We start from the raw sequence: 23,080 nt of genomic DNA on the forward strand, positions 1-23,080 counted from the left end.
ATGCCTTGAGCCAAAGGCAGATGCTTAACTCACTGAGCCACCCAGGCACCCCAGTGATTTATTCTTTACAAATAAAGATTTGGGGTACCTGGCTGGCTCAGTCAGAAGAGCTTGTGACTCTTGATGTAAGGGTTGTGAGTTCACCCCCACATTGGGTATAGGGATTACAAAAGTAAATAAATAAACTTAAAAAGATTTGGGGGCGCCTGGATGGCTCAGTGGGTTAAGCATCTGCCTTTAGGTCTGGTCATGATCCCAGGGTCCTGGGATTGAGCCCCACATTGGGCTCTCTGCTCTGCAGGGAACCTGCTTCCTTCTCTCTCTCCCTGCCTGCCTCTCTGACTACTTGTAATCTCTGTCTATCAAATAGATAAATAAAATCTTTAAAAAAAATAAAATAAAAAGGATTTGAAGGAAATGTGTCAAAGAATGAGGATTGGACAATGCTGAGTCATGGGAGGTAACGCACTCCTCCTGTGCTGTGTTCTAGTCTCTTCTGGGATTGTGAACTAGTGACTAAGCTTTCTTCACGCTCCCCCTTCCCTATTCTTACTGGCTCACTAGGACCCGCATCCCCTCCAGGGCTGTGACTCTGCTGTGGCATTGCATCACATTCTTGCTTCTGTTTCTCAATTTTTCAACTTGAGAGAGTATCTCTTGATTCGCTGGTATGAATGCTTCTGTAGAATAACAAACAGTAGAGAAAGATCTTGAACAGAAAGTAAATTGTCTTCTTCTAGTCTGGGTTCCCCACACATCCCCTAACCAGCAGAGTCTGCTTCTCATACTTTGTTGAGTATCTAAGTAACATATTTTTAAGCCTTTTACTTCTGGTTGAAGAAGAAGCATACGTTCCACAAAGAGAAACCATGGGCATCATCAGCAGACATAGTCACTTTTTAGGATGGAGGGGAAGTGGGCAGACCTTCTTCGGTCTCTGAAAATCCTGGGCTGAAAGTTAGTGTTTTGACTTCACTTTTGCCTCTGGCACTTTTCTTCTGGAGCGCTGGCTGTGCAGGGCCAGAATGAGCCCCGGGGGTCAGTGAGGGTATTGTTTTCAGCCTCATTTCATCTCCAGCATCGTTTTCATGGTTCTCTTGTGCTGTTTATGTAATTATGGTTATATCTAATTTTAAAAATTAGGAACAAAGCCAGGGGTGCCTGCGTGGCTCAGATGGTTAAGCATCTGCCTTCAGCTCAGGTCATGATCCCAGGGTCCTGGGATTGAGCCCCATATCGGGCTCCCTGCTAGGTAGGAAGCCTGCTTCTTCCTCTCCCTCTGCTGCTTGCATTCTCTCTCTTGCTATCTCTTTCTCCGTCAAATAAATAACATCTTTTAAAAATAAATAAATAAAATTAGAAACAAAACTTCAACGACCATCCTTGTAACTCAAATCACTGTGCATGGGCTCGTTATTTCTTTAGGAATTCCTGGAGATGGATTGAGACACATTTCTTGAAAAACTTTCTTTTTTTTTTTTTTTTTTTAAGATTTTATTTATTTACTTGAGAGAGAGAGATTGAGAGAGAGCATGAGAGACAAGGAGGTCAGAAGGGGAAGCAGACTCCTCGCAGAGCTGGGAGCCCAACGTGGGACTTGATGCCGGGACTCTGGGATCATGACCTGAGCAGAAGGCAGTTGCGTAACCAACTGAGCCTTCTTGAAAAATTTCTAATACGTTTTGCTAGATTGTCTGCCAGAAAAGGTTTGCCTATTAATGTGTCTATGGGACCAGCTCCTGTTCTCCCCACTCACCAGTCAGGCTTGCAATTGTAGTTCTTGTCCCCATACTTCAAAAGCAATGCAGGATCCCTGTAAAGAGTTAGAAACTTGGGACGCCTGGGTGGCTCAGTTGGTTAAGCAGCTGTCTTCGGCTTAAGTCATGATCCCAGCGTCCTGGGATAGAGTCCCGCATCGGGCTCCTTGCTCAGCAGGGAGCCTGCTTCTCTCTCTGCCTCTGCCTGCCATTCTGTCTGCCTGTGCTCGATCTCTCCCCCTCTCTGTCTCTCTGATAAATAAATAAAATCTTTAAAAAAAAAAAAAAGAGTTAGAAACTTTACAGAACTGAGTATTACAGAAGACAGAGCCTGCTAATCTCAACTGCCAGAGAGAACCAATATATTGTTTAATGTGTTTGCCAACATTTCTAATTAAGGGCAATATGTTGAAAATGAGATTGTGATAACTTACTGCCATAGAGTTTCTTCTGAAATCTTTCCATGTCATTTTGTGCATACAGAGCTTTACACCATTCTTGAATCTGTTGTCTTGTCGTGACCTGCTGATGAACATTTGTCACCATTTCTGTTAAGACGCTGCAGAGAACATCATCCTTCCTATTCTTTGTGCATGTACTTATTAATGTGGGTTAGTTCTTATAGATGTGGCATGACTAGGTCAAATGGTACGGACACGTGAAATTTTTATAAGCATCACCAAATCGCCACTCGAGTGTTGGTACCATTTTGTCCTGTTGGCAGCATATGGCACTGCCCGTTTCCCCACACTGTTGTCGTGACTGGCTGTGACTATATTGAAAATATCTTTGCCGGGATGTTGGGTGGCTTAGTTGGTAAAGCACCTGACTCTTGGTTTCTGCTCAGGTCATGCTCTCAGAGTCGTGAGATCAAGGCCTGAATTGGTTCGGGGCTCCGCACTGGATGTGGAATCTGCTTAGGATTCTCTCTCCCTCTCATTAAAAACAAAACAAAAAAACTTTGCCAATTTTATGAGCAACAACATACTATCATTTGGGTTTGATTTCTTTTTTTTTTTTTTTTAAAGATTTTATTTATTTATTTGACAGAGAGAGATCACAAGTAGGCAGAGAGGCAGGCAGAGAGAGAGGAGGAAGCAGGCTCCCTGCCGAGCAGAGAGCCCGATGTGGGACTCGATTCCAGGACCTGAGATCATGACCTGAGCCAAAGGCAGCAGCTTAACCCACTGAGCCACCCAGGCGCCCGGGTTTGATTTCTTTTACTTGTGAGGTTTACCATTTTTCTTTACCTTATTGATTTTCCTTTACCCAAATTAATTGTTTGTTTGTTTGTTTTGGTCATTCATAAACTTTTATTTATGTATTAAGGATATTACCCCTGTATCATATGGTAACTCCTTTTTCCTAGCTTGGGAAACTCAGATCTTCCTCATCCCTTCACTTTATAAAGGTGTAGTTTATAGACAGTAAGTGCACCTTTTAGTAGATAGTTCTGTACGTTTTGACAAATATAACCCACACCTCAATCAAGCTGGAGGACATTTCCAATACCCCCTGAAGTTCCCAAGCACTCAGCCCTTGGCAGCTGCTTCTCTGTTTTCTATCTCTGTAGTTTTACCTTCAAAAGGATGTTGGTTACATCAACGGAATCACACAGTCCGTACTCTGCTGTGACTGTTCTCTTCCGCTTAGCTATTAATGCATTACAATTCACCCCTGTGGCTGCGACTGTCAGTGATTTGTTCCTCTGTACTGCTGAGTGACAGTCTGTTGGTCTGGAAGTACCATTCTTTATCTGTTTACCAGCTGAGGGTCGCCGTTTCTAGCTTGTTCCCAAAGAAAGCTGCTGTAGGCATCTGCGTTCAAGATTTTGTGTGAACATAAGTTTTCATGTCTCTTGGGTAAACATCTAGGTTTGGGATTGTTGGGTCATATGGTAAGTGTATTCCGAATTTTAAATAAAATCACCAAGCCATTTTCAACACAGCTGTTTCTGAAGTGGGATTCCCACATTCAGAACCTTCAGTAGCGTTTATGGCATTCTTCCCCTTTCTCTAATCGTTGCAGTTACAAGTTTTCAATTAAATCTGTTCTTATCTAATCCTTTACTCCCTTTGCCTGGATCACAAACCATTTCCATCCTGTTCACTTGACAGTGATAGCAGTAATAGCCATGGTGCATGCTGGGTGCTGCTGGCCTCGCTGCTGACCTCCTCAGGGTCCTCATTTTACAGGCAAGAGAGCTGATGCACACACAGGCCACACAGCTTGCTCAAGGTGGGCCAGCAAAAATGGCCAAGCTCTGGCTGAATCCAGAGCCTGCATAACTCTTCCTGATGCCGTTTGGCCCTCCTCAGGGACGTGGGATCACACTCCTTGCCCTTGAGAAGCCTTGTTGATCACATGTGCTCTTCTCAAGGCTACACTGGGATATGTAAGGTTAACATGTCAACCTTAGTTTCAGGGTTCTGCCAGGAGAGCTAGTGCCTCAAATGATTTTCATCTTTTTTTTGGTCACAAAATTAGTATACACTCATTTTCCAAACATTTATTTTGAAATGATATTAAGCATACAGAAAAGTTACAAGAATAGTACAAAGAACTCCCATAATACTCTTTACTAGATTCATTAGTTTTTTTTTTTTTTAAGGATTTAAAAAAAAATGTTTTTAGTTAACTCTGCACCCGATGTGGGATTCAGACTCAAAATCCTGAGATCAAGAGTTGCGTGCTCTACTGACTGAGCCAGCTACGCGTCTCTAGATTTGTTAGTGTTTAACATTTGCCTGATTTGCTTTATTTTTCTGTATACAGGTACCACTATTTTATCTGAGCCATTTGCTTCTCTATCCCATAACACTGAGTCTGTGTTTCCTAAGAATAAAGACCTTGGCTTACATACTCATATGTATGTTTTTGTTCAGTTCAGGGATTTTAAGTCCTGATTCAGGGCTTCGAACAAATCTACAGTCCATTCCATTTTCCTGCCCACGATACAGTCTAGAAGTAGACTTAGTTATCATATCTCTTGTCTATTTTATCTGAATAGTTCCTTAACCTTTCTTAGCCTTTCGTGATGCTGATATCTTAGAAGTATAGGCTAATGCCAGTTATTTTGCGGTCCGTCTTTCCTTCTGTCTGTCTGTCTTTCTCTTTTTACTTGTTTATGTATAAGTGACTCCATTCCTAGTGTGGAGCCCAGCGTGGGGCCTGAACTGTGAACAACCCTGAAATCAAGACGTGAGCTGAGATCAAGAGTTGGGCGCTTTACTGACTGAGCCACCCGGCCTCCCATCTGTCTCTCAATTTAGATTCATCCTAGTTTCCCTATTAGATCAGGTTGTACATTTTAATTTTATTTTCTTTAAATTAAAAAAATATTTTTTTTTAAAGATTTTTATTTATTTATTTGACAGACAGATCACAAGTAGGCAGAGAGGCAGGCAGAGAGAGAGAGGAGGAAGCAGGCTCCCCACTGAGCAGAGAGCCCGATGGGCTCGATCCCAGGCCTCTGGGATCATGACCTGAGCTGAAGGCAGAAGCTTTAACCCACTGAGCCACCCAGGTGCCCCTATTTTCTTTAAATTTTTAATGTTGAATAACCTCTGTGCCTGATGTGAGGCTCGAACTTAGGACCCCGAGATAGAGTCGCTTGCTCTAAGACTGAGCCAGCCAGCCGCCCCAGGTTGTGTGTTTTTCCCTAGAGTACTACACAGCGTCCATCTCATAATAAGAACCCTGTGCCCTTGTGTCCAACAGGGAAATGTGACCAGCTGGCCCCCCGTGCTTCCTGCCGTGAAGGAAGAGGAAAGCAGTGAGGAGGAGGCCACGGCAGCCACCGCCTTGACGGAGCAGGGAGCTGTTCCTGCACACCTGGATGGAGTGTGGACGCCGGAGCCCTTGGAGGACTTCCCGAAGCGTGAAGACCAGGACGGCTCCTCGCCAGAAATTAGCCTGCCCTATAAGTGGGTGGTGGAGGCTGCAAACCTCATCATCCCTGCCGTAGGGTCCAGCCTCTCGGAAGCCCTGGACTTGATCGAGTCGGTAATGTTGGTCATGGCACTTCACAGTGGGCATAGAGCACCTGCCAACCAGGAGTGCTTCTCTGATGGGCGGGCATCCTTCTGTTCCCACGACTGTCTCCTGGGCTGACGCAGAGTGCCCAGCTGGGATCCAGGGCTTGGGGACACAGAGGGTGGCCATGCGGTCCCTGCCCTCATGTGCCACAGTGCACATGGGGTGGGAGGGCTCCCCAGAGGAGGTGGCACTGTTTTGAGACCTCAAGGGTGATGAGGGGAGGGTGTTTGAGGTTCAGAACACCGCAGGGAAGAGCCTAGTGCTTGCCCCATTGGTTGTTGGGCGGGGTTGGGTGTGCCAAGTGGGTGGGGTTTGGTCTGCAGAGTTGGTTCTGGTAACTCCAGTAACCCTGCTGGAGGCCGCCTTAGCTGTGGATTGAACCTCGCCAAGGACAGCTCAGTGAGGGCAGCATCTCCTGCTGTGTCAGGCAGGCCTGCTGTGCAGAGCAGGTTTCATGAGGTGATCAGTGACAGACCTGGCAACTAGGGACAGCGGAGTTCAGTGGGAGGCACCCCACATTCACCTTCCCACTCAGGCTTCCCCATCCTTGCTAAGAATAACGACACTGTTTGTCGAGCATCTAAGTGCCAGGCTCTGGGTTCCGTGTATAATCCACACAGTATCCTATGAGGTATGTTCTTTGTGTTTTCTAGATGAGACTGAGGTTCGGGGGGGTTAAGTAGTGTCCCCGTGGTCACACAGAGTAAGCTCAGTCTTACTCAGCCAAGTCTTAACAGGTCTTGGCTATCTTTTTTTTTTTTTTTTTTTTAAAGATTTTATTTATTTATTTGACAGAAATCACAAGTAGATGGAGAGGCAGGCAGAGAGAGAGAGAGGGAAGCAGGCTCCCTGCTGAGCAGAGAGCCCGATGCGGGACTCGATCCCAGCACCCTGAGATCATGACCTGAGCCGAAGGCAGCGGCTCAACCCACTGAGCCACCCAGGCGCCCAGGTCTTGGCTATCTTAACCACCTCTTGTTCCAGAGTTTGGGACTGGTCCCGGCTACAGCATCTAGCTATGGTGTCCCCTCCACTCCAGGAAATTTCAGAGTGGCCCAAGAAGCAGGTCTGATTGGTTTCTCAATATGTTCAATAAATAGCTCCTGGATGCCAGGGGCAGTCCCTTGTTTGGGCCCTAAGGGGAGAGTTAGATGAATGCAGGACGCACTCTGTGCCTGGCCCCGTTGGCCTCTCATGGTGTTACCTGCCTTCATCCTCACACTGTTCTGGCTCTTCTGCTTGATGGACCCAGAGAGGGGCAGGCGGAGCTCAGGTGCTTTGAGCGGCCACTGTATGCCCAGTCGAATGCTTAATTAGTAACCAGCAGCTGACGTGTGAACGCCCACCACGGGCCAGGCTCCTTACCTGCCACCTAATAATATCCACGCTCTGTTACCGCGTTTGTGGAAACACTGCCGTCTGTTCCTCCAGACGGTGCTTGTAGGATCAGTCTGGGGCCTCCTTGAGGCTGGGGTTTGCTGTTTGAAGTGTGGGCCCAAAGTCAGTACTGCCCTGAGCTGGTGTCCACCCTTGGAGATGAACTGCCCATGCTCCTGCGAGTCCCAAGGACCAGCAGGCATCAGGGGGATCTGGGCCTACTCAGGGCCAGAGCTCCAGGGACCAAGGCAGAAGCTTCTCTCTCTAGCAGCCTTGCGGCTTGATTGTAATTTATTGGGCAAAGGAAGGAAGACCTGGGTATGACTCAGAAATGCTCCCAGAAACTCAAGTGACTTTGGGTAGATTGCACCATCTCTGGCCTGGGAAGGAAGAAGGTAACGCTTGTCTGGCAGGTTCTTGTGGCATTGGAGACGGTTTAGGTGAAGTGGCCCAGGAGGCCTCTGTGACTGACAGGTGCGTGGAGCACAGCGGAGCCCATTCTCCAGGAGTGTGGCCATGCAGATCAGGACCCGTAAACCTGGCCTCACAGCCTTGGGCCTAAGACTTCACTTCTAGGAGAAGATTTGTATCCAAGATGTTCACGAAGATGTTATTTTTAATTTTTAAAAACTAAGGGAATTGGGTGCCTGGGTGGCTCAGTGGGTTAAAGCCTCTGCCTTCAGGCTCAGGTCATGATCCTGGGGTCCTGGGATCGAGCCCCGCATTGGGCTCTCTGCTCAGCGGGGAGCCTGCTTCTCCGTCTCTCACTGCCTGCATCTCTGCCTACTTGTGACCTCTCTGTCAAATAAATAAATAAAATATTAAAAAAAAACAAAAAACTAAGGGAATAAACAATGTCCCAGCAGAAGAGGGGGATAGTTAAGTAACTAATATATTCATATGATTGAATATTTCGCAGTCATAAAATGTGTTACAAAAGTTGGAAAATTTTCATATAACTGATATTTATTAATAGTAAACATCCAACTCGTAGGTAATAGAATTAAGCACTATTATTAGTAGTATAACTTTAAATGGATAAAAAGCAGTATATAGAAATGATTTTTTTCTAAGGCTAAAAACACAGACTCCCAGCTGTCCTCGAGGGATGCGTGTAAGTGGTAAACTGAGAGCAGTGTGTGAGGACAGTAAATACTGAGTTCAGGCAGAGGGTGGGAGCTAGGGGAGCCGGACCTGGGGCGTCAGTGGTTAGGTTTTATTTCCCAGGCTCCTTGATGGGTGTCTTGAGTTTTCTTTGTGCTTTTTGTCTGTCTTAAGTATTGCTTTTTAAAAATAACAGCAAGCAGCCGTATGAGCAATGTGACCTCAGCTATGTTTGCAGATAGAGATATGGATGTAGAAGAAGCCTCAAGGAAACGCAGGAAAACGCTCGTGGTGATGACTCCTGGGCTGTGGGCTCCTGCCTGATGCTTGTATATTGTCCTTTAATGAGTGAATCTTGTATCTGCTGGGAAAGCTGGGTGATGCAGTTATTCCTGACCCCCCCTCTCTGGGTAGGACCCTGATGCTTGGTGTGACCTGAGTAAATTTGACCTGCCCGAGGAGCCGTCCGCAGAGGGTAGCAGCAGCAACAGCCCTGTGCAGCCATCCCCATCACGGCAGCAGCAAGTGCTGCCGCCCCGCCAGCCTGCTGCCCCGGTGCCCAGTGTGACCGAGTACCGCCTGGACGGCCACACCATCTCAGACCTGAGCCGGAGCAGTCGGGGTGAGCTGATCCCCATCTCCCCCAGCACTGAAGTGGGGGGCTTGGGCATCGGCACGCCGCCTTCGGTGCTCAAGCGGCAGAAGAAGAGGCGTGTCGCCCTGTCCCCTGTCACGGAGAACAGCGCCAGCCTGTCGTTCCTGGACTCCTGTAACAGCCTCACCCCCAAGAGCACACCCGTCAAGACCCTGCCCTTTTCGCCCTCCCAGGTGTGTGGACCCCACCCCGACCACTCGCTGGGTTCGGTGTACACCCCCAGTGCCCAATACAGGGCCTGGACGCCGGCACACGTCATTCAGCAAGGCTTCCCTGAGCGTCTGCTGTGTGTGAGGCCCTGTGCTAGGTGCTGGGGGCATAGAGGGGAGCAAAACTGGGCCTGGCTCTGCCTTTGAGAAGCTTATGCTCTGGTGGGAAAACCAGCTAATAAGAAAAGCTACAAATGAATGTGACACCTGCTGTCTTAGTCTTACAGAGCTGTGAGGGCATCAAGCGGGGAAGGTGTCCTCTGGAAGGCTTCCATGAGGAGGAGGGATTGCTTAGCTGGAAATAGTAGGTGGTAACTGGGCAAAGAGGAGAAGGGACTCAGTATTTGTTACAGGAGTCTCATTTTGCATATATGCTCATAGCAGACTCGCCAGCCTTGGGGTGCAACGGTGAGGGTGACCTATCCCTGCCCTTGATGAGGGTAGCGAGTGCTGGGGGCAGGCTTGCAATTCCTTGAGCAGAAGGTAGTATGGAAGGTGCTGTGGTTGATGGGAGCTTGTTGTGTCCTGGGTACTGACCTGTTTGTAATGAAAGTTCTATTAGGGGGAGCTGAGGTGGGACCCTGTCTTCCCTCCCGTCGGGGAGGCATTCAGAGCTTCCGAGAGATGTTTGAGCTGGGTTTTGTCAGCCTGAACACAGGCATGGAGATGAGGGAGACTCGGTGTGAAGTCCAGAGCCAGGGCGAGGAGGCAGGGGCTTTGGAGGGCTATAGGTGTAAACAAGTGCTGTGTAGTGCCCTGGGGGCCCGCGGGGTGGGAGTCTCTGGGAGGTGGAATGGAGGGGCGGTTGAGAGGCAGACCCTGGAGTTTCCACGTCCCTGGACCAGAAGATGGTGGGTGGAGGCTGGGGGTCTTACTACGTCTGCCCCTTTCCCTGAGGATGTGGGAGAGAGAGAGGCCCAGAGGAGGCATGTTTTAGGAAGCTACTCCCATCATCTGTGCAAGGATTGAGGCCAGGCCTGTGTCAGGGGTGATTAGTGGTATTTTTCTGCCAGAGGCCTTATATTAGTTGCTAGAGGTGCCACAGTAAAGTACCACAGACCAGGAGGCTTAAACTTCAGAAATTAATCTCATATCTCTGGAAGCTGAGATTAAGTGTGGGCAAGTTCAGTTTTTTTTTGGAGTCTCTCATGGTTGTAGATGGCTGGCTGTCTTCTCTGTGTCTTCACATGGACTCCCTTTGTGTGTGCATCTGTGTTCTGATCTCCTTTCTTTTCTAATCTCTTAACCTGCTTCTCGTAAATTCTTCTGAGGACGCCAGCTATGTTGGGGGACAGCCCATCCTTATGACTTCATTTTACCTTAATCATCTCTTTGAAGTCTCTTGTCTCCAAATACATTCATGTTCTGAGGTCCTGTGGGTCAGGGCTTCTACATAGGAATTTGGGAGGACACCACACCATTCAGCCCATAGCAGGCCCCAAATAAGCCCAGCTGATGAGAGAAGGAGGACGGTGAGCCCTGAGCTGCCCAACAAACAGCCCGGGGTGACGGGGACTCTGCCCAGGGCTGTGGACCCAAGGTCTGCTCGTGGCCCTGGGCTGCTGGGGCACCTTCAGGGCAGAGGGGGAGGGTAGTGCCACAGACTTGGCTCAGGTCTGGATTTGTGTCTTGTCTCTAGCACTCAGCACAAGAACCTTTACCTCTTTAGCCTCAGCTTTCTTATCTGTAAATTGGGATGTTGTAATGGCACCTACATCGCAGAAGATCTGTGAAAACTACATGGAATTCTTGGTGTGAATGCTTAGCCCTGGTGTGAGGAGTTGTTCTACATGTTCACGTCACCAGCACCATTGTCACTGTCCCTGTCCACAGGTTGGGTGAGGGCTAGTCTTCTGAAAAGAGTTGCTCTGAAGACTGCCAGCTTTCTTCGCCCTGACTGCACGGTTGGCAGTGCTGTGAGCGTGGGCATGGGGGATGGCCCTCCCCGGCCTCACAAAAGCCAGGGCTGGGGGCAGTGACAATTCCACAGGTCTACGTGAACCTAGCTGGTGGGTCCTGTCCATCTATCCTGGTCTTCATTTTCTAGTGCCTGGTCGGGGAGTGCTTCCAGGTCAGGAGGGAGACCCCTGTCACAGAGCAGCCATATTGGGGGGTGGTGGGGACAGGGGCTGTCTGGTGTCTCACCCCACCTCTGCAGGTTGTCACTTTGTCTTGTTTCCTCTTCCCTGGCAGTTTCTGAACTTCTGGAACAAACAGGACACACTGGAGCTGGAGAGCCCCTCATTGACGTCCACCCCGGTGTGCAGCCAGAAGGTGGTGGTCACCACGCCCCTGCACCGGGATAAGACGCCTCTGCACCAGAAACATGCGGCGTGAGTGTGCTGTGCCCACCCACCCCTGCTGGCCCAGGAGTTTGGGCTTCGCCCCCTTCCCAAGCCAGGACTGGGATTTCCTTTGCAAAAACACCTGGGACTGTTTCAAGAAGGCAGCCTCCTTCTGGCCACCACAGCCCTTTGTTTTTTTCAGGATTATCTGGAGCTTCATCTTTGCTGTTCTTCATCTTCTGTTTTAATTAGATGGTTTCTAATCTCAGAACTCGAGTCCAAGTAGCCATGAAAAAATCCCCCCATTTTGTGTTTCAAGTGCAAACCCACTGGATTTGAGCAACCTTAGCATGCAGGACGGAAGTGGCCTGGTTGTCCCTGTGTCTCTGTGGTGCTCAGTCAAGAGCAGCTCCGGCTGTGACCTTCCGAAGCTCCGTGTCTCACCTGTACAGGGCACGTGCCTGTCTGCTTTTACGGAAGTGCTTTCATGGGAGTGCACGTTCTGTGTCATCCTGAGGTCAAGACAGTGGCTTAACTGTGCTTCTGCCTGTTGCCTTTGCTGCAGGAGAGTGTTGCCTTGTTATTTCCTGAGTAACCTGTTTAATTCAGGAATCAGCTCCGAAGTGTTAGCTCTTGTAATGATACATAATTTTAGGAAAGCTTTATGAATCCCCTGATCAGAAATTGGTCTCTCAACAGTTGACCTAGAATTTAACAGATAACGTGGCATGAGGAACAGTCTCTCTTCAAGCCAGAGTTTTTCAGATCTCAGCTTTTAAGCGGATATGCTGTCACCACAAAAGGCATCGATGGTTCTTGCTCCTTTTCCTTCTCATCCCTGTTCCTCATCTGCTGCTGCTCCGGCCTTTCTGGGTTTTTTCACATGAAGAAGCATTTCCACTGGTCTCATTCTTCTATAGATCCGTGTTTTCAGCTGGTAATATGCTCCTTCTCTCTGAATGTCATCTTTAACACTAGTTTGGGCCCTGCTGGTGAATCTGGAAAGTTTGTATTTGAAAAGTCGCCTTAGTGTTTGAAAGGTAGTTTTGCTGGGTATAGAACTCATGATTGACAGGTTTGTCCTTTTTTTTAAAGATTTTATTTTGAGAGAGAGAGAGTGAGAGAGCGAGAGAGCACAAAAAAGCGGAGAAGGGCATACAGAGTGGAAGAAGCAGACTCCCTGACGAGCAGGGAGCCCAATGTGGGGTTCGATCCCAGGGTTCCTGGGATCATGACTCGAGCCAAAGGCAGACACTTAACCAACTGAGCCACCCAGTTACCCTGATGGGTTTTTTCTTCGAGCTTTAGGGATGTTGCTCACCTGTCATCTGTCCTGTACTGTTTTATTACTGGATTCGAACAAGCTGATTATGGTGTGCCATGATCGATTGTTCTTTGTTTCTTATACTTGGTATTCTCTGAGCTTTTTGGATCTTTGGGTTTTCATTAAATTTGGAAACACTTCAGCCCTTATATCTTCAAATAGTCTTTCTGGGCCTTCCACCCTGCAGCCCTCTTTACAGACTCCACAATTACATATTCCATCATGTGGAGCTGTCCCACAGCTTACTGATGTTATTACTCTTGTTTTCACTCTTCTTTCTCTCTGGTTAGGTTTGGATGGTTTCTAGTGCCCTGTCTTCAAGTGACTAATCTTTCCCTCTGCGGCATCCGGTCCCTGGTAATCCCATCTGGTGTGTGTTTTCATCTTAGGCATTGTGGTTTCTGTCTCCAGATTTTAACAGATCTTGTAAAATATCCTCCATCTCAACTTGGCTGCCGAACATATGAAATACAATGATAACAAATGTCTTACTATCCTTGTCTGCTGATTTCAGCTTCTGTATCAGTTTCAGGTCAGTTTCAATAGATGGGCTTTTCTTTTCATTGTGGGTTTTGCTTGGATATTTAGCTCCTGCTTTGCTTCTCTGTGTATGCCCGGTGACATCTGGTTGGATGCCAGACATTGTGAATTCCACTTTTGATAAGTGCTATATATTTTTGTATTCTCAGAATTTTTTTTAGAGCCTTGTTCTGGGATACAGTTGAATTACTTAGAAATAATTTGATCTTTTGGATCTTGTTTTTAAGATTTATCAGGCGGGACCACAGCAGTGGTGAGTTCAGGACCCTCCAGTGCTCTACCCTTTAGCTTGTGAGTGTTGAGAATTTGTAGTCTGGTCAGTGGGACTAAGCACTGTTTCCAGCCCTGTGTGAGCATAAAGTACTGTTCCCTCTGGTGTTTCTGCATCATTCTCCCCTGATCTCAGGTGGCCTCCTCATGTGTTTGTACCAGTTAGCGCCCCGGGGGTACTCTGGCCCATCTGCAGATGTCTGAGGTTCCCTCCTATGCAACTCTCTCTTCTCTGGTTACGCTGTGCCATGCAAACTTGAGCTGCTGTGGTCTCCCTGAGCACTTGACCTTGTCTCTTCCATTCCAGGTCATGCCAGGCTCCGCCTGCACTTCCCTCCCTGTGCTGTGCCCACGAGCCATCCTTTTCTATCTCCATCTCTTGGGTCCCTTTCCTCAGCCGCCTTTTGCCCAGGGTCTTGAAGCCTGTCCTGTCCTCCACAGTGTGTTGTTGCTTCATTGTTTGAGGCAGGAGAGGAAATCTGGCCCTGATGTCCCACTTGGGCCCAAAGTGGAGTGGAGATCTTGCTGCTTCATCTTTAAATCCAGATTCTTGTCACAAAAAAACTGTTTTGGTTTTCTTCCTTCCTCTTCCAGAAATTCTTTTGGACATAATGCAGGTCTTAGTAGGCAACAGTTATTTGGGCTTTATTCCAAATTGGACTTTCCCACTGATTTTATATCCCACCTTCCCCATTTTATCCCTCCCCCCGTAGAAGTTATGGTTTATTGAAAGGGAGGCTCATTAACAAGAAACAAAACCCACTCAGTGTGTATTTCTCATGGTGCTAGAAACCGTGAGGGGAGTTATATAGGCCTTGGGGTGAACAGAGTAACGGCAAGGAGCTTCTAACTTAGAACATCAGGGATGGCCCTTCAGAAAGGGAGAGCTCTGCAGAATCTTGAGGAAAAGGAACTCTAGGCAGATGGAACTGCAAACGCAAAGGACAGAAAGGTGCTTTTGTGTGTTATAAAGAACTAAAAGAAGGCCACTAAGTTTGGAGCCAGCTGGGTGTAGAGCATGGTTGGGAGAAGTCAGGTCACCAGACCTGTGTGTCTGTGGGGATGGGCCACATCGAGCTGTTAAGATTTTACTTGGTTCATAAAGCATAGACCTTCCTGGTTTTAAAATTTGATTCTTCTCCGGGTTAGATGGAGTGCTTTTTTGAGTTTTCTTCCCGGAGGAGACTATGAATGAGGAGGGTGTGGGGTCTCTGCCATCCAATGCCTGGGCTGTCTGTCTACATTTTTTCACCAACAGGAGCTGAACGTAGAAGTCTTGAGGGAAAACAGCTGTGACTCCAAACCGTGGGTTCTGTTTCTTAGGCATTTATGTTGTGGAGAAATCTGATACCTAACCCGCTGTTACTCCTTTGTAGCAAATCTTTTCTTTCTGGATCCTTATGGTTTTGTTTGTTGGTTGGTTTGTTTTTTAGTTAATTCCTGAAATTTGCTAAACTAGCTATAGATGTGCTGCTTCTTTATTAACTCCCACCACCCTGATTTTCAACCTTAGGATGCAAACTTTGAGCTAAGAAAATACACTTTTTTTTTTCCTCTGGTGATCTGTCCCTTTGCCTTCTACCTTTAGGTCCTCCCTACACAGTCTCGCCGGTTGCTCTCTGTCCATCTTCATCTTCCTGTTCATTGTCCTAAGCCACTCGAACTCCGCAAGAATGCTGTGGGACTGTCTTCTGATTCTCCAGTTTGCTCCTGCACTTTCCCACCTGCTGAGCCCTCCAGCTTACAGAGTTGCAGGGTTTTCTTGCTTTTGTTTTTGTTTTTAGATTTTATTTATTTATTTGACAGAGAGACAGAGATCACAAGTAGGCAGAGAGAGGAAGAGAAGCAGGCTCCCTGCTGAGCAGAGAGCCCAATGTGGGGTTTGATCCCAGGACCCTGGGGATCATGACCTGAGCCAAAGGCAGAGGCTTCAACCCACTGAGCCACCCAGGCACCCCGAGTTGCAGTTTTTTCATCTCAAGCAGTCTTTTGTCTTTCCTTCTCAAGTTGGCCTCCCTTGATGTTCTAACACGCATGTATTCTTAGTTCTTGCAGATACTGTGAATTAGAGAGGTTCTAGGGTTTTCTCATGTTTGTTGCAAAAGCTCCATGGCCCACAGAGATGTTTGGTCCTGAGACTCTGATTCCTATTCCTTTGAGCTACAGTTTGAACCATGAGATGTTTACATTTGACCAGTACTTATCTGTCATTCTTCATCTTTACTGGGGGCGGGGAGGCCTCTCTGTGTCCTTTGTGGGAGATAACAAGAATTTGGGAAGAGATTGAGTGGATCCCTGTCTAATCTCAATCCCGAGAAAGGAAATGAAGAATGGTTTGCCAAAGTTGTTCCAGCCTTTATCCCCTGTGGAATGCTGCCAGGCCAGCGGAGGAGGCCGGAGTGGGGTCCCAGTAGCTGTGTCCACCTTGGCCTTTGCTCCCAAGTTCCTGACTACCTGGGTGTTTCTCACATCCTCCGACAGCCCCATTAAGGCTTGGGAGTCAGCTGTGATGGTACTTCGAGATGATAGAGGTCATGCCGGCCTTGTGTAGCTGGAGAGCTGGTTTGCCCACAGCCAGCTTGCAGTGTGTGTGTGGGGCGGGGGATGGTGGGGGGGGTGCCCTTCTGGGCCTTCCCCAGCAGGCTTCCCCATCACAGTCAGATAGAAGCTTTTTAGTATCTCTGCTTGTGGACCAGACCCTTTCCAGGTTTCTGTCTGCTAAAGTTTTCCCTCCCTAGTTTGTGTCCCTGCTGCGGTCATTATGTGGGGACTCCGGTATGCTAAGTACATGTGTTGGCCTCACCATCTCGCATCACGTGTCTTCCCTTAAAGCTGCTGCCACATGCTCGCCCTGTGGCACATGCTGTCTGGAGAGAGCTTGGGGAAGGGACTTGGTCTTCCTGGAGTCTCGCCTTGCTCCCCTACCCTTCTCTTGCTGGGCCTGCAGTGTGGCTGTGGGCCTACCTCGTTTATGAAGACCCATCATCGATCAGCTAACGACTGAACAACATTCTCAAACATTCTGCCACCTGGCTGGGGCTCCAGGGCCCTCTTAGTCTATGTCCTGTTCTTTCCCTTTTCTGAGGCTGGCCCCTCCTCTAAGCGCCCGATGGCGACCCTCAGGTGTATAAAGATGGGAAGGGAAGTGCCATGGGTAGAGACCATATGCCTGGGGCTTCCTCCTTGCTGCAGAGGCCAGAGGTCAGGTGGAGGGTCGGTGGGAGTCCTGGGCACCCTGTGGCAGAGTGGCTGGTATCTGTCCCCTAGCCCATCGCTCTGGCTCCTCTGCCTGACAGGTTTGTAACCCCAGACCAGAAGTACTCCATGGACAACACGCCCCACACGCCAACCCCGTTCAAGAATGCCCTGGAGAAGTACGGACCACTAAAGCCCCTGGTACGTGGTGCAGCCGGGCGGGTGTGCACGTGGGCTCCCTCGGACCCGCGGAGCCATGCCGTGCACAGCTCACACAGCCCTTCCCCTCTGAGACCTCACGGGACTCTCCCGACAGCTCTGAGGAGTTGCAAACATGCCATTTTATAAGTGGGGGATCCGAGGCCGAGGCGCCAATTCAACAGACCTTTCCTGAGCACCTGCGACGTGCTGGGTGGGCACTGGCTGGTGCTGAGATGCAGTGGCATCCTGCTGAAGCTCCGTGTGGTGGGTCGGGGGGCGACATGACACGCTGGTGCCCGGAGAGCTCAGCGCTTCCGGTGCGCTGTCCGTGCCAGGGGGCAGATGGGCAGGGGCTGTAATGGAGAAGGCCTGGCTCGGAGGCAGTGGCTGAAGGCTCCGCACACTGAAGCCTTTGACCAGCAGCTGGTGCTTTCTCTCACACACGGGAAAGCCTCCTTGTTGGGGGGCCTGAGGGGCCAGTGAGGAGGCGGCTTCCAACAGTGGGCAGACTGCCCTTCTCCCCACTCCTCGCAGTGGGATGCTCATGCTCTCCCCGGTGGAAACAGAGCTGGCACCGTGGGCTTTCTGAAACAGAGGCAGGAGTTCTAGAAATGACTTGAAGGTGAGAGAAAGGTTGTCAAGAGGCATTTGGCCTGTAAACCGGGTCTGTGGTGTGTCTCTCCTCCTGCCATCGCTGCCACAGTGTGGGGTTCTCTTGGCTGTGGTCTCGCTGGCCCTGGGACAGAGCTGATGAGCTAATGGGGTTCCTGAGCCCAGTGAAGCACTAGTTAGCGCTGCTCTCTCTAGTTCAGGTGGGGATATGGGTCGCAGACACTGAGACACTGGTGTGCTTTCCAGGCAATGGTGAGAGCGCACATCTGGCCTTGGCAACTGAATTTAAAGCCTGTAGGGGCTTTTTGAGTGTCTTTGCTGGGTTGCCGTCTACTACCCCTGAGGCCAGAGAGGTCTCCTGGAACCCCATAGAGCAGGAAATGGAACAGAGGGAGGGGGTTAGCACTCGAACGTGTGCAGGTTCTGACCCCACAGCTCTGTGACCTTGGGCCTTGGGCCAGGTGCTTGCTCTCTCTGAGCCTCCCATTTCTCCTCTGTGGAATATGGCAGCTGTTGCACGGGGTTGTGTGAGGGTCGCTGTGGTGATGTGGGGATACTCCTGGCTCATGACAGCCCTCAGTGAGTTGAGGTCAGTGTCTGCTGGTCTGTCCTGCAAGGCGGGACTGAGCGTGAGGTCTGCATCCTGGCGCCAGGCCTCCTTCCTGCACTGCCTAGGACGGCCGGGGTGTGGCGGGCTCCTAGAGCCCGGCTGTGGAGCCTCACCTGGGCTGCCCCACCCCACCCTCAGCCCCAGACCCCGCACCTGGAGGAGGACTTGAAAGAGGTGCTGCGCTCAGAGGCCGGCATCGAGCTCATCATTGAGGACGAGGCGAGGCCTGAGAAGCAGAAGAGGAAGGCTGGGGTGAGTGGCCAGTGGGGCTGGAGATCCCCTTCCTGCCAGGCTGGGCAGACTGGGCCGGGGGAGGCGGAGCCATGCGGAGGGGGAGAGAGTGCAGAGGGGGTGGAGCTGCAGCCCATGCAAAACCCACCGAAGCGGGCTCCTGGTGCTCGCAACCCTCCCTTTACTTCCTCTGAGTTAGGCCCTTAAGCAGCATTGTGTTTGGACCTTCTAAAGTAGGCTCTGGGCTGGGTGCAGTGGATAAGATGGTGACACAGACCCAGACATGGTCACTTCCTCCTGGAGTTTAGGGGGCAGAGGCAGATACTAGGCAAACACAGCAGTGACCCTCCGACGCACATGGCAGTAAGGGAGTAAGTAGAAAGGGGCACAAAGAGAGGATTTAAAGGGACATCCTCAAACGACTTCAGCCATGCATCTGGGCTGTGTGAGCCAGGTGGGGGACATTTGCTTCAGGTGAGGTAGAGAGCTGGCGGGGACACAGGTCAGGGACACCTGGGTGCAGAGGACAGGGCTGGGGTTGTCCCAAGCCGGCCCAGAAGCCACACCCCTGCTACATCACATGTGTGGTTTCCTAAAAGTAGATGGATTCCGTGTCCCCCTTTTTTTGCAGATGCTTTCTTCTGGGGAGAGGTGGGAAGATGGGAATGTGCCAGACAGGTGTGTGGGGAAGGTGGGCAGTCAGTCTGGGAGGGGCCCATGGAGCAGGGGCCCCTGGGTATATGGGTTTAGAGAACTTGACCCAGGGTCCTCCCTGGCTTCTCCATGTCAGATGGTGGTTCTGAGCCTTGGTGGTACAATATGAGCATACTGCTGGGTTGGGGGTTGAGTTAGTTAGTCCCAGAGCTGACCCCTGGCCTGCTGCTGAGAGGCGCAGGTGTGGGGCTGGGTGTTCCTGTAACAGGCCTATATCCCTCAGTTTTAAGTGTCTTTGTTTCTCATCTGCAGGTGAGTATTTGAGGTGTAACTTGGATGACTCTCTTTGGGGCCTGTTTAGGGGTGTGTTTGGCGTGGTAGAGGTCTGGGAGCTGTGCATGGTCCATTTGGGGATGATGGATGGGTTTCTGGGTGGAGGTGTTTGTGTCTCAGCTCCCTGTGGTTGCCTAGGGCAGGATGGTCTGCCCTGGGCACGGAGTCTGTGATGGTGCCAAGTTCTCCTGGTCTATCTGCAACCCCCACCCCAATCCTTGACAGCTGGGGACCTGGCTTGAAGGCCCCACTGCATCAGGGTGTGGCTCTGGGACCAGGGTGTTGGGGCAAGTGTCTCCAAATTGCTGCTGGTGACTCAGGGGAGTCCCAAACGTCTGCTCTATCTTCCTCCTCCCTACCCCTAGCTGCGGCGGAGCCCCATCAAGAAGGTCCGCAAGTCCCTGGCTCTTGACATTGTGGATGAGGACGTGAAGCTGGTGATGTCCACGCTGCCCAAGGTGCTGTCCTTGGTAAGGGGTCAGAGAGAAGCCGCCCCTTTACCTGCTCCCCCTGCCCAGAACTGCAGAAGGCTCCTCTGCTGCAGGGAGAAGGGAGTCTTCCTGGAGGCCCTCTGCTTTTAGAACACTTAAGCTATGAGGGGACCCTGGCAGTAGACCTGCCTGGTGCTTCTTGGTGTCTGGGCTCTGGGTGTCAGGCTCAGCCATAAGGGGTTGATGGAAAAAGTGGGGCTTTCCAGTCGGGGCAGCTCTGCACATGTCTTTCACAGAAGGGTTTATTGCGTTGCCAGAGTTGCATTGCTAGAACATGTTTGAAAACCATGAATCTGGGTCCCCAGCACCTTCTCTCATACTCTACTTATTGGGGTGATGTGGAGAGGGTTGGTGACGTGCCTCAGTGAAGCACAGGCAGGTGGTTGGGGCACATCAGCCCTGGGAAGGATGCTGTCGGTTCCAGGCTGAGCTTGGGAAGGGTGCTGTTGTCAACACAGAGCCTGTGCTCAGAAAGCATGCCACGCTGTGGATCTCGTGCAACTGGCGGGGGGTGCCTCAGCCAGTGGGAGGCAGCCAGAGGAGTGGGGGAAAGGGGGGAGAGACAAAGGATTGCCTGATAAGATCCTGCAGATCTGGGGACTTAGGACTGCTGCAGAGAAGCACTGGGCAGGGAGCCCCAAGAGGCTGGGGACTTAGTACCGTGCAGCCAGACCTGCAACAGGCCTTGTCTTGGGCACATAAAATATTTGCCAAACAATAAAGGTGTGTGGTTAAGTAGTTTAGGACATGGGATTTGGGGTGGGGTGAGCCTGGTGGAGTTCCGACACTAGCCCATGCTCTCTGGGATCTCTTAGTTGTCCCAAGCCTCAGGTTCTTGCCTATCAGAGCACTGAGCCCCGCATACTATTAGGAGAATAAAGGTCGAGCAGAACTGGGAGGCTGGCCGGCTGTATGTACTTTGTGCAGCTCTGTGTGTGCCGGTTGATGCTGGCATCTGTGGCTGCTTGTGGAGATTTCTGGTCCCAGGAGAAGCTGGACTTGCCAGAGGCTGGGGGCGCCGACCCAGCTCCATGGAAAAGGGACTGGCATTACTGGGCATCTCTTAGGTGCCAGGCTCTGAAACAGGCACTCGACAGAGAAGTCCATGTCCACCCAAGATCCAGTAGGCCGGAGGTGCAGCTGCTGGGCTGCGACTGGTTTCCTTCTTTCCCACCACGCCTGTGGCAGAAGGGTGAGTCGGCCTCCGTTTTCATTTCAGCCGACAAATGTCCTGTCAAGCTCTTCCAGCTTCATGGTGCCGGGCATCAAAGACGACACCAGCCTCCTCAACGAGGGCTTCCTGCAGGCGAAGCCTGAGAAGCCGGTGGCAGCCCCGAAGCCCCGAAGTCACTTTCCAACACCTGCCCCTGTGAGTGCCAGCCACCAGCGTGGTGTTACCTGTGGGGACTGGGCACGGGCTGTTGCCTCTGCCTGAATGCCCTTCTCAGGCTCTGTTCGCCTGATTAGCAGGCGCTTCAGATCTCTGTCTGGATACCACTCCCTCGAGGCGGGAGCGCATGTGCTGGAAAGCACCCCCCCACGAGCCCCTCTTACATGGCGTGGTCTTACTGTAATTAATTACTGTCTCTGTATTTAGTTGCTTAGCCTGTGTCTGTCTTCAGGGTTAGGGGCTGCCCTGGCTGCTCACACCTCACTGTCTGTCGGTCTGGATTTCTTGCTGCTCTTTCCCACCAGCCTGCTTGGCTGTCATATTTCCCCATGAGGAGGCTGGTGCCACATGGGCACGGCCATGTCGCCTGGTCCAGCCTCCTTGCTCTACATCTGAGGAAGCCCAGAAACAGGAGCAACTTCTCCAGGGCCGCTGGGAAGGTGGAGGGAGCGCAAGAAGGCTTGTGGCTTCAAAAGGGAGGAGTGTCGTAGAAACGCTCCCTCTCCTCCTGGCCATGCTCACAGCGTTTGCTGGGGGAGTGCTGCCCTTGCCTGGATGGTAACTTTCTTGCCTCCTCCCAGATGACCAGCGCCTGGAAGACAGTGGCCTGCGGGGGGACCAGGGACCAGCTCTTCATGCAAGAGAAAGCCCGGCAGCTCCTGGGACGCTTGAAGCCCAGCCACACGTCTCGGACCCTCATCTTGTCCTGAGGGGCTTGGTGGTTACGAGTTCATTCTTATGTTTACAGGGGGCTGGGGGGACCGAGGTTGGTCTGTGAGTCTGAGCATCACACTCAGATGACCACCTGCAGGGAGCCTTCTGCCACCAGCCCCTCCCCAGACTGCTCAGGTGGAGGCAGAGCGGGGCCTCCCGCTGTCCTCTGAGTCCAGTGATGGGCGCGGGCGGTTCCTGGTGCTAACCGAACAAAGTCCCACCCCTGGGCCTGCCTGGTCCTCTCCCCAGAGCCGCAGGGAGTCCCATTAGCTCCTCTCAAGCCCTGGTCAGGTCTGGTCTCATCTCAGACCCCTGCTTAGAACAGGGGAGTGGCCAATGTGCTCCTTCCCTCAACCTGTTAGTACGTTTTCTTGAAAAAAATAAAATTCCCTTTTTCCATATGCTCTTGTAGACTCCACTTTTCTCCTGTCCCCTGCTTGTGGCTTCTTGGTCAGGGGTTGACACCCTGGTAACTGTCCTTGGGGCCTTAGGGATATGGAGACCTGGGCCTTCCTCCTTAGAGCACAGCCTTGTCTGTACAGTCCAGGTCTTGGTCTCTGGATGCCTTCCCCCCGCAGCCCGGGGTGCTGCAGGCAGTTTCATGTGCACCCAGTGGCCGTCTCAAAGCTCCGAGGATTCTTGGCTGTTAGCAGGGAGGGAAACGTGCATCAGGACCCTGTTTGGCCTTACTATGGCTGGTGGACCTGGCCTGCCATGAGCCCAGCCCCCAGGTGAGACCGGTAAACAAGGAGGGGCCAGCAGCCGGGCAGAACTTCTGGCCATAGTGGCCTCAGCTTGCCAAGGCCATGGCAGCAGTCGGAGCCTGCGCTGCGGTCCACCCGGATCATGGTGCCGTGGGCTGACCCGGTACTTGGCTGGAAGCTGGGGATTGAAGCAGAATGGGTGCCAGGTTTGACAAGGTCTGGCCTAGGGAGTGAGATGTTCAGCAGTAGAGTTCATGTGATTTGGCACGCAACCATTCGGGGGCTGAGGTCTCAGTCCATCACAGGATGGGTACCTGCCTGGGACCCATTTCTAGACTCTTGCTGCAGTGCCTCTGATTTCTAATGGAGACTTGGGGACAGATCCT

The 23,080-nt window shown here is 50.9% G+C and overlaps 1 protein-coding gene across 2 annotated transcripts in view; it reads left to right on the forward strand.

Annotated features, from left to right (window-relative positions):
- The window catches only part of MYBL2 (MYB proto-oncogene like 2), a 35,780-nt gene extending 13,389 nt beyond the window's left edge, over positions 1-22,391 (forward strand). The window contains exons 7-14 of one of the 2 annotated variants that reach the window (XM_082744660.1): positions 5,478-5,762; positions 8,691-9,104; positions 11,334-11,473; positions 16,856-16,955; positions 18,316-18,429; positions 19,761-19,853; positions 21,106-21,255; positions 21,858-22,391. In XM_082744660.1, the coding sequence (XP_082600786.1) occupies positions 5,478-5,762; positions 8,691-9,104; positions 11,334-11,473; positions 16,856-16,955; positions 18,316-18,429; positions 19,761-19,853; positions 21,106-21,255; positions 21,858-21,986 (1,425 nt within the window). In that variant the 3' untranslated portion in view covers positions 21,987-22,391. Of the gene's footprint in view, positions 1-5,477; positions 5,763-8,690; positions 9,105-11,333; positions 11,474-16,855; positions 16,956-18,315; positions 18,430-19,760; positions 19,866-21,105; positions 21,256-21,857 lie in introns of both variants that reach the window. The other variant, XM_082744659.1, reaches the window with a different exon arrangement.
- Positions 22,392-23,080: the final 689 nt, after the last annotated feature.

Source organism: Mustela nivalis (genome assembly GCF_964662115.1).
Source record: "Mustela nivalis genome assembly, chromosome: 8".
Classification (NCBI taxonomy): domain Eukaryota; kingdom Metazoa; phylum Chordata; class Mammalia; order Carnivora; family Mustelidae; genus Mustela; species Mustela nivalis.